The sequence below is a fragment of the Zingiber officinale genome, chromosome 4B, assembly GCF_018446385.1.
Source record: "Zingiber officinale cultivar Zhangliang chromosome 4B, Zo_v1.1, whole genome shotgun sequence".
Classification (NCBI taxonomy): Eukaryota; Viridiplantae; Streptophyta; class Magnoliopsida; order Zingiberales; family Zingiberaceae; genus Zingiber; species Zingiber officinale.
This window is the reverse complement of record NC_055993.1, coordinates 2,395,164-2,405,414: the sequence shown is the minus strand read 5'-3', so window position 1 is coordinate 2,405,414 and position 10,251 is coordinate 2,395,164. Positions and strand designations below refer to the sequence as shown.

At 39.0% G+C, this 10,251-nt stretch overlaps 1 protein-coding gene across 1 annotated transcript; it reads right to left on the bottom strand.

The window, feature by feature from the left end:
* Positions 1–408: 408 nt before the first annotated feature.
* Positions 409–1,275, bottom strand: LOC121977305 (transcription repressor OFP8-like). Its single transcript, XM_042529894.1, has one exon. It carries the CDS (start codon positions 1,179–1,181, stop codon positions 600–602), a length of 582 nt encoding a protein of 193 aa, XP_042385828.1. The 5' UTR covers positions 1,182–1,275; the 3' UTR covers positions 409–599.
* Positions 1,276–10,251: the final 8,976 nt, after the last annotated feature.

The window sequence follows — 10,251 nt, the reverse complement described above, 5'->3', positions numbered from 1 at the left end:
GACAAACGCGGGGTGGTCGGACAATGCCCCAGGCGACGACCACCGTAGCTAACGAGGCCGCTGAAACCACGAACGGCCCTGCACCTGCATATCGATGCTGTCTCCTTCCGGATCACTGACACCCTACAGGCTAAATGTACTCATTAAACAAATCCAGAACAGTGGCAGCAGGCAGCAACCACAGACGATCGCTGTTGGCGTCGCCTTTTGGCACGAGCAGCGGCGCCACTGTGCGTGCATGATTGTCCAGTGCGTAGTAGTTCCGGAAAGAAGAACTGCACGACATTTACGACTCCCACACGCAAGGCACGCCCACACGCAGCCGCCCTGATGCAGACGCAACTCTGTCTTTTACCACACTACTCATCATTGCGACTACAAAACGCCAAATCACGTGAAGTCCCAGCGTTAGGTAAAAGTCCGTTACACTTACTTAGCAAGGAAATTAATTAACACGGACGGTACGTAGATCTACTTAATCACACGGCGTTAGGTAATTAATTATCACACTAAGTACAGAAGCAGCTAGCGCGGAGAAAGCAGCTCTCCCCTGTTTTGCTCTGTTTTGAAGCCGGGGAGTCGGGCGGTGATGAAGTGAATCAGCAGTAGTAGGAGGGCGGCGGGGAGGCGGCGCCGAGGGGGGAGGGCGGAGAGAAGACGCCGCCGGTCCAGAGGTCGGCGAAGGCGCGGAGGATGAGGTGGTGGTGGCGGGGGGAGTTGAGGGAGAGGAAGCGGTGGAGGAGGTCGTTGAGATCGTCCCACCCGTACATCTCCTTCTCCACGATCATCTGCACCATCGACTCTTTGAACTCGTGGTACGGCTCCGACGTCTCCTTCACCACCGCCACGCTCTCCTGCGCCGCCCGGCCCTCTTCCTTGCTCCTCGGCCTCCTCCTCCTCCTCCGGTTCCTCCTGGGCTGCGGCTGCTGCTGCGCCGGCGGCGACGGCGGCGAGGGAGACGAGAAGGAGGGGTCCCACGAGGACGCGCCCGCTGTGGTGGCAGTGGTGGTGGAGAGCTCCGTCGACTTCAGCTTGGTCTTGGAAGAGGAAGAGTGGGAAGCAGAGGAGGAGGAGGGGAAGGAGAAGATGGACGCGAGCCTTGACCTGCGGCAGTTGCAGCCGACGTCCACCACCACCGGGTGGCGGAGGTGGACCTTTCTCCGTCTGTGAGGGAATGACATTGCGATGGGGGACGGAGGAGGCGGTGGCGGTGCTTTAAGAGTGAGTTGACGAGGGGAAGCGAAGGTGGTGGCGCTATTAATGGAGCATGTGAACACAGAGGCGTTTAAGCGGAGGCGGGCATGTGAAATACAATAAATAATCAAATTAAAAGGGGGTAACTGAAAATATATATATTAATAATTTCAACCTGCTGAACACGTGCTCTTCATAAACTACATGTAGATCCGCAATCCTTTTAATCACCGTACATCATCAGATCAACGGCCAACCCATGAGTAAAAAGAAGAGACAAAACTTTAAACAAAGAATATCCTGAATCACTGTGAAAATTGAGGAATTTAAGAGAACAAAAAATTGTGAGAAAATTGGATTTTGAAAATTATAATATGGATATTATAAACAATTCCCTCGAGTACTGATAGCTGACTAGCTGCAGGTCTGTTTAATATTTTTTTTTTCTGAATATTAGTTGTCAGAAACCAGTATATGTGAAGCTGCAAGGAAGTATCTGAAAAGTGAGAGAACAGTTATTAAGAATCTGTAGATCCGAGATAAGCTCTCAATCTAATATTGTTTATTGTCTCTCTAGCTGTTGATGAATCTTTAATTATATATCTTCCTACTGATGAGCAAGTTATTTAGCTTGAGATTTGTTAATTATGATGGGACACGTTGAGTTTTAATTGGGAAACAAAAGGTTAGGTGAAGATATATAATGCGAAGTGAATTGAATCCTTGAGACAGACTGGGAATGAGAAGGCTGTGTCTGTCTTCCCCTTAAGTAAGTTGCTGTCTTAATGCTGAATTAATCTGTAAAGCAAGAAGATTAGTTGAGTTTTGGTGTCTTGTTTACTTTTTCGAATAAAAGAGTCTTAAACAAAAATAAAATTGGTGAAAATTACTCCAAATTTCATTTTTAATGTTAAAAAAAGGGAAAGAAAAGGGAAACATATTCCATATTATGAATGTGGAAGAACAAGGGCCAAGCTTGCTACTGGACTGGGGCCTGGGGCAACAATTGGGCCTACGCCTTAGTTCTAAATGAGAGGTTTCTTTTATATATCTCATTAAAACAATAATAATCAATAAACCAAGCCTTTTATTATATTTTTATTTGATATATATTTTAAAAGATAAAATGGTATCCTCTCGTGCATTGTTTTACTAACGATAAATTAGAGAAAAATCAGTTAAATAAAATTAAAGCATTAGGCATGATAAATTAAAAGAAAAATAGCGATAAAGCGTGATTTAAATATGTAAATAAGTCGACTTAAATTAATTGTAATTATAATTTTTATATTATAAAATTATTTTATTTTTTTAATATTTATAACACAATTATCCATCCAGGACTATAATACTGCGGGACTTAAAGAACACGCCTGTGTGCGATTGAACTGTTGCCAAGTGAATGTGGCGTTGCGATTCCTTTTCTCTTTGTAACACCACTTGCTAATCTCTCGTCAAAGCTCCTAGCGAAGCTAGGGCGGAGGACTCGTTTCCTCTATGTTCGCCGTCCTCTCCCCTCGCCGTGACAAGTCCTCTTCCCTCACACTTGTCGTTCTCCCCCCTTACTGCATCTCTCTTCCTTCAGCGACGAAGCTTGGCAGTGTAGCTAGGGCGACGAAGCTCTCACTGTTCCTCTCGACTGTGCTTGCCGTCATCTCCCCTCGGTGTTTCCGTGGTCTCTCGTCAAAGCTCCGTAGTGAGCCTAGGGGGTAAGAAAAGTTTCGCCCTCACCATTCCTTCAGCCAACCTCTAGCCGCCACAATCCCTATCTGAAGCTCGTTCCTCACTGTGTCGCTCGCCCCTCACCATCCCTCTCACTGTGAAGCTTCCAGATCCTCACCAACCTCGAGAACAACCGACATATTTGGATTTTCTGCCGACCTCTAGCCATCGCAACTCCTCTCTATGAGACTCCTGTTCTTTGCTATTTGCACTTTGTTTTTCTCAACAACAATATGTTTCTCTGAGGCTGGAAATTAACAATATATCAACGGTTGAAAATTAACAATGTTGATATATATGTTAGATATTATCCATTTTAAAATGTTTCTATTACCAATTTAATTAAAGTTTTCTATAAAAATCATGTTGGTTATAAACAACATTGTTTATATTTCAATTCCATGCGACTTTAGAGAATGCATTCTTCTTACCCGTATCACATGAGAAATGATGTTAGATTCTGACAACATTCTTTGTTTGTTTGTGTATATTTGATTTAGATTGCATTTTTTTACTATATGATGATAATATGCAGAGTTTCATTTCATCAAAATTTGAAATTTCCTATCAATGTATGAAAATTACGGTGAAGATTAACTATACATTTCTCAAGTTGCAGATGATCGAAAATCAAAATATGGGATAAAATTTTCATCAATAGATGAGACATTTTCATTCTATAATCAATATGCACGTGAATTCGGATTTTATGCAAGGATAAATAGTAGCAAGAAAAATAAGATTACAAATGAAGTTGTGCGAAAAATATTTGTATACTTTAAAGAAGGTCATACAGATGATCAACGGAAAAACTAAGCAAAAGGTGATCAACGGACATGGGAAAGAGCACGTGGTGAAGTTAAAACTGGTTGTAAGTCAAGGATTTCACTTGTCAAGAAACAAATTGGACTTACATGGGTTGTCACTAACTTCATAAAAGGTCATAATCATCCACTCTCAACTCCATCAAAGGTGCATTTGCTATGTTCACATCGTAATATTTCAGCAGCAAAAAAAGCATTGACTCAACGGTTTTCAGAGGCCAATGTGCCAACTTGCCAACAAATGTGATTAATGGAGATAGAATATGGAGGGCCCGAGCGAGTAGGTTGCACAGAAAGAGATATTAGAAACTTTGAGAAAGAGCTAAGGGAAGAACAAAAGAGTATTGATGTCGAAATACTAATCGAGCTATTTGCATCTGAGAAAAAGAAATTTTTAATTTTTTTCTTTGATTACGAGACTGATTTAGATAACAGATTTAGTATGTGTTTTTGGGTTGATTATGTATCAAGAACAGCATATAGTGTATTTGGTGATGTAGTTATATTTGATACAACATATAATACCAACAAATATGGATTGAATTTTATACCATTTGTAGGAGTTAATCATCATTACCAAACAATTATTTTTGGTTGTGGTTTTATAAGTGATGAGAAAACTGAATCTTTTATTTGGCTGCTTAACAAATTCATAGAAGTTATGTCTAAAGGTGCACCAAATGTAATTAACACTGATCAGAATCATGCTATGACAAAAGTCATTGTCCAAGTTTGCTGTCAGATAGTGCATCGATATTGTTTGTGGCACATACTGAACAAATTTCTAAAAAAATTGAATCCGACTTTTCGTGACTGCTATCAAAGTATAAATAATGCCATTAGAAATTCTATAACACCTGATGAATTTGAGAAATCATGGGAAGAGGTTATCAAGTATGCTAACTTGGAGAAAAATGATTGGTTGTCTTTGATGTATGAATTACGATATATGTGAGTGCTAGATTATTTTAGTCATGTATTTTGTGCTGAAATGTCAAGTAGTCAGAGATTTGAAGGCTCACATGCATTTTTCAAGAGATATGTCTCAAATAAAAACTCATTGATAGAATTTATCACCCGTTTCAATAGGGCACTAAGACACCAAAGACACAACGAGTTAGTTGCATATCATATCGATATGAATGAGTATCCCAGGATTAAGATAAACTGACCAATGGAAACTCAAATGATTAAATTGTACACACAAAAAAAAATGGGTGGAGTTTCAAAGTGAAATAAGTGAGAGTCATGGTTATTATGTGCAATAAGTATTTATGGCAGTTGACTCAATGGTTCACCATGTAATAAATTTTTAAAGTTGTTCTTTCTCTAAACCTAGGGTACTCATATATGACAAACAAAAGGACAACATATCTTATAGCTGTAGGAAATTTGAGTTTGATGGCATTCCCTACAGGCATATGTTAGCTTTTTATTCGTATCAACCAAGTGTTTCATTTGCCTGATAAGTATATATACTTAAACGATGGACATGAGATGCAAATGTTAGATCAATATATGCATTCGGGGAGCAAAATTTCATTGATGATCCAAATAGGATTTTAATGTCAAGGCACTCAAGGTTATCCTATAAAGCTTCAGTATTAATTGATGATGCATCTTTGACTGATGAGGGGGCAAACTTCTGTTGGTGCGGTTAGCACTAACGGTCTAACTTAGGTTTTGATGAATGACAAAATTAGGTTAAGTTAGGTTTGTTGTGGTCTAACACTCTGATCGAGTGTACAGGTGAAGTCCAAACAGGTCGACGGACTGACCGGATGTCTGGCACGAAGTCCAAGCGGGTCGACGGGCTGATCGGATGCTTGACATGAAATACAAGCGGGTCGACGGGTTGACCGGACGCTTGGCACGAAGTCCAAATGGATCGACGGGCTGACCGAACATTTGGCACGAAGTCCAAGCGGGTCGACGGGCTGACCAGACACTTGGCACGAAGTCCAGCTAGGTCGACGGGCTGACCGGATAGCTGGCGAGAAGTCCAGACGGATTGAAGGGCTGACCGGACGTCTGATGGGTAAGTAAAGGTAAGTCACTGGAGGGGAGTGACTGTGAGGACGCATTCCGAGGAAGGGAACATTAGGCGTCGATCCGGCTTAGATCCATTTCGGATATCTAAGTCGAGATCGTGACTAGATTCCGGTCTCGGAAAGACGGAATCTAATGTTGGGGTTGCAAGGTTGCAAACATAGTCCCATATTGGAAACACATGGGAAAGATCATGGGTTTATAAAAGAAAATATATCTCCATTGGAATGAGGCCTTTTGGGGAGAGCCCAAAAGCAAAGTCATGAGGGCCTAGGCCCAAAGTGGACAATATCATGCTATTGTGGAGATATCTAAATTTTTTTCGATCCTACAAGTGGTATCAGAGCCCGGACTGCCAGAAGGTTTAACCGCCGACTGTGCACAAGAGCTATGGTCTGATTAAGCCATGTGGGTACAATATTGACCTCGAAAAAAGAAAGTGGGGGCTCCTATGTTCGGATCAAGAGGACCAGACACCAGGCAGGAAGTCCTAATTGCGACTAGGTAATGAAGTCCTAGTAGGTCGAGTGGACCGAGGGGCAGGAAGACCTGGTGGGTCGAGAATCGGACGTGGGAAGCCTATGGTCCTTTGTTTGAGGGGGGGATTGTTGGGGTTGCAAGGTTGCAAACATAGTCCCATATTGGAAACACATGGGAAAGATCATGAGTTTATAAGAGAAAAGATATCTTCATTGGAATGAGACCTTTTGGGGAGAGCCCAAGAGCAAAGTCATGAGGGCCTAGGCCCAAAGTGGACAATATCATGCTATTGTGGAGATAGCTAAATTCTTTTCGATCTTACATCTAAGTCATACTCTTTATGTTGAACTTATAAACTGTGCTAACACTTTGTTTTGCAGGATATACATTATCTATTTGCCTCGGACCAACCTTGTCTTGCAGGAGAGGATGTTCTCTGGAGAAAGGTGGTCCGGGCGCCCAGAGGCAAGTGTTATCCAGGACGTGGCGTCGACACGTGGAGCTCGCTGGTTGGGACTACCACGTCACACCAGGGCGCCCCGAGCCTCCTATATAAGGAGGGTCAAAGGCGGAGCTCTAACAACAACTCTGAATTGACGATTTGCTCTCCTGCGCTCCTACGACGTTGCAACGCCACTCCGACAAAGCTTCGATTTCTTTATTATTGCTCTATTGTCGGTATTTTACTTATATCAATTCTTGTACTTAACTCTTTTGTAATTATTATTCAAATTGATAGTAATTGCTCAACGAAAGTACTCAACGAGTATGGACTTTGGAATAGGAGTTGACACAGGCTCCGAACCAAGTAAAAAGATTCTATGTTAGCATTGTTTTACTTTTCCGCCGCGCTTACTTTCAACGAATTTTTGTAATCGATATTCACCCCCCCTCTATCGAACGATCACGGTCCAACAAGTGGTATCAGAGCAGGTACCGCTCTGATTTGGTGCAACCATCAATCAGACAAGGGGGTGATCTATTTTTTAGATTTTTTTTCTCTTGCTTTCGGATTTCAGTTTTTCGTATAATTCCAAACTGATATCATTACCCTTTTGGAAATCTCCTTCCGTAGTAAGTAAATCTAAATTGGTGCAACACCAATTTAGTTATTTTTTAATTCTTCCCGCGCTACTAATCCAAGACCAAGTCTTGGAACCTCTCTATCTATTTTTTTTTTGTGCAGATTAAAATGTCGCAGATCGAGGGCTTCAGCATAGTGCGACCTCCCATTTTCAACAGGGATGATTTCCCGTACTGGAAGAAGCGGATGAAGGTTTATCTCAAGACAGATTTCGACCAGTGCCTGAGCGTCACAAAAGCTTACAAACCGCCAGTTGACAGCTCCGGGAACCTACTGGATCCTGAACAATGGACATCAGAGATAAAGAAAAAGGCATCAATGGAGAATATGGCGTCAACACATTACAATGCGGATTAACAAGAGAAGAACTGAACCAGGTTGGACCGCATCAAAACGCTAAAGAGCTGTGGGATAAACTGATCGAGTTGCACGAAGGAACTAGCGATGCTAAGGTAACAAAAAAAGATTTATTATTAAATAAAATATTTAATATAAAAATACAGTAAGGAGAAACAGTGAGTCAGCTGCACGCGAGGATCAAGGATATCCTCAACGGGCTCCACGCAATAGGCCACCAGATGGACAACAGAGACCTAATCAGGTATGCGTTAAACGCATTTCCATGTAATAGTTTGTGGGCATCCATTGTGGATGCTTACAAAATTTCTAAGAATTTAACTAAACTTAAATTAGATGAACTATTTTGTGAATTGGAATTACATGAGCAGACTAACGCTGGGGCCGAGAAAGGTGTTGCCTTATATGCAGGTTCCTCCAAGAAGAACAAGCCTGAACCTGAAGAAAACTCTGACCAGAGCTCTAAAGATGAAGAACACCTGGTGAACCTGGCAAGGAAGATGTTCACCAGGAGGAAGAGAAGCTTCAGCAAGAAGGATCTACAAAAGATCAGTTCTCCAACCGATTCGAGGAACGTAACATGCTTCGGATGCAACAAAAAGGGGCACTACAAGAACGAGTGTCCAAGACTGAAGATCGACAAACCGAAGCCGACCAAAAAGAAGGCCCTCAACGCGACATGTGACGACTTCTCCTCGGACGAATCGGAAGCAGAAAATCAGAAGCACCAGAGCCACCTCGCGCTAATGGCCTGCGAAGCAGAGTTGGAAGACGAATCGGAAGATGAGTCCGAACCCGAATCGAGCCACGAGTCCATACTCGTTTCCGAAGGTTCCGAAGAAGTATTTCTAACCTTAAACCGAAAGTTTTTTAAAATTATTTCTTGCTTAAGTAATAAGTTAGTTAAATTAGAAAATGAAAACAAATTGCTCCTCGAGGAAAATCAAATCCTCAAGGAACAAGTTGTAAATAATAAACCAACTCAAGATCTAACACTTGAGGAGGAGAATTCATCATTAAAATTAGAAATCAGTAATTTAAAAAATATGTTAGAAAAATTTACTACCAGATCAAAAAATTTAGACTTAATCCTAAATAATCAAAAAGCATGTTACAATAAAATCGAACTCGGATATAAGTCGAACTCAAATAAAACTTTTAAATCATTAATAACCCAATACAAACCAACGAATAAAGCCTGGGTTCCGAAAGCGTGCTTGACCACGCAAATAGGACCTAACCAATATTATATCCCTAAAGATAAAATATATTACGTAAAGTCAAATAAACCAAATCAAAAATCAGAATACAAACCTAAAAAAAAAAAAATAAAATCTAAATATATTAGAACTCACCAAAATTTAAACTATCACCAAATAAAGTATAATTATAAAAGAAATAAACATAAACCTAGAACCAAAAAATTAAATTAACGGCCATTAATTCAGGGGGAGGCTTCAGAATAGCTGGCAACTCTAAAACTAACCTACCCGGCAGGGTAACCCTAACCAACCTACCCGATAGGGTAATTAGGACTAGTTAAAAAGAGTTCAAGTTTAACTTGAAAAATGGTACTGGTGAAGCTTAGTCTATGCATGTTTAGGAAGATATGGCTTCGACCTGATGCATTTGACTAAGTGGAACTGACCGAAGCTACCCTTTATGGATCCTAACCAGTTAGACCAAGATTTTGTACTGAGTCCAGTGGATAGGACTATTTAGAAAATCTCGAAGGTATGGTCACTCTAATGATGTCTAAGTGCCTCAACATAACCCAGAAGTTTATCCAGAGAATACCTATTTGTTGAACCCAAAGCTAAACCTGAATCTAACACAAATTAAAAACAAACCTTAAATTTGAACCTAATTCATCTCACAAAATTATAGGATTCCCTGATTGAAAACATATATCGGGTGAGATGACTAAGGACCTAAAGGAAATTAATTAAATCAATTGTATTAAAATAAATTAAATTTAATTTTAATTAAATTAAATTAATTAATTAAATCAATTAAATTAACATGTTAAATTAACTTTATTTTTTTTAACCTAAAAACTCCTTTAAAAATTAAAATTTAATTTTTTTTAATTATTTTTTTTTTAAATTAAAACTTAATTTTTCTTAACTTAAAATTAATTTTAAAAATTAAACTTAAATTTTTTTAACTTAAAAATTATCTTTAAATTTTTTTTAACAAAAAAAATTATTTTCAAATTTTAACTTAAATTTTTTTAAAACTTAAAAATTAAACTTAAATTTTTTTTAACTTAAAAATTATTTTTAAAACAATTTTTTTTAACTTAAAATTAATTTTAAAAATTAAACTTAAAATTTTTTTAACTTAAAAATTATCTTTAAATTTTTTTTAACAAAAAAATTAATTTAAAATTTTAACTTAATTTTTTTTTAAACTTAAAAATTAAACTGAAATTTTTTTTAACTTAAAAATTATTTTTAAAACAATTTTTTTTAACTTAAAATTAATTTTAAAAATTAAACTTATTTTTTTAACTTAAAAATTATTTTAAAGACAAATTTT

Excerpts from the sequence above, each read along its gene's own strand:
- LOC121977305 (XM_042529894.1), bottom strand. The coding sequence starts at position 1,181 with ATGTCATTCCCTCACAGACGGAGAAAGGTCCACCTCCGCCACCCGGTG.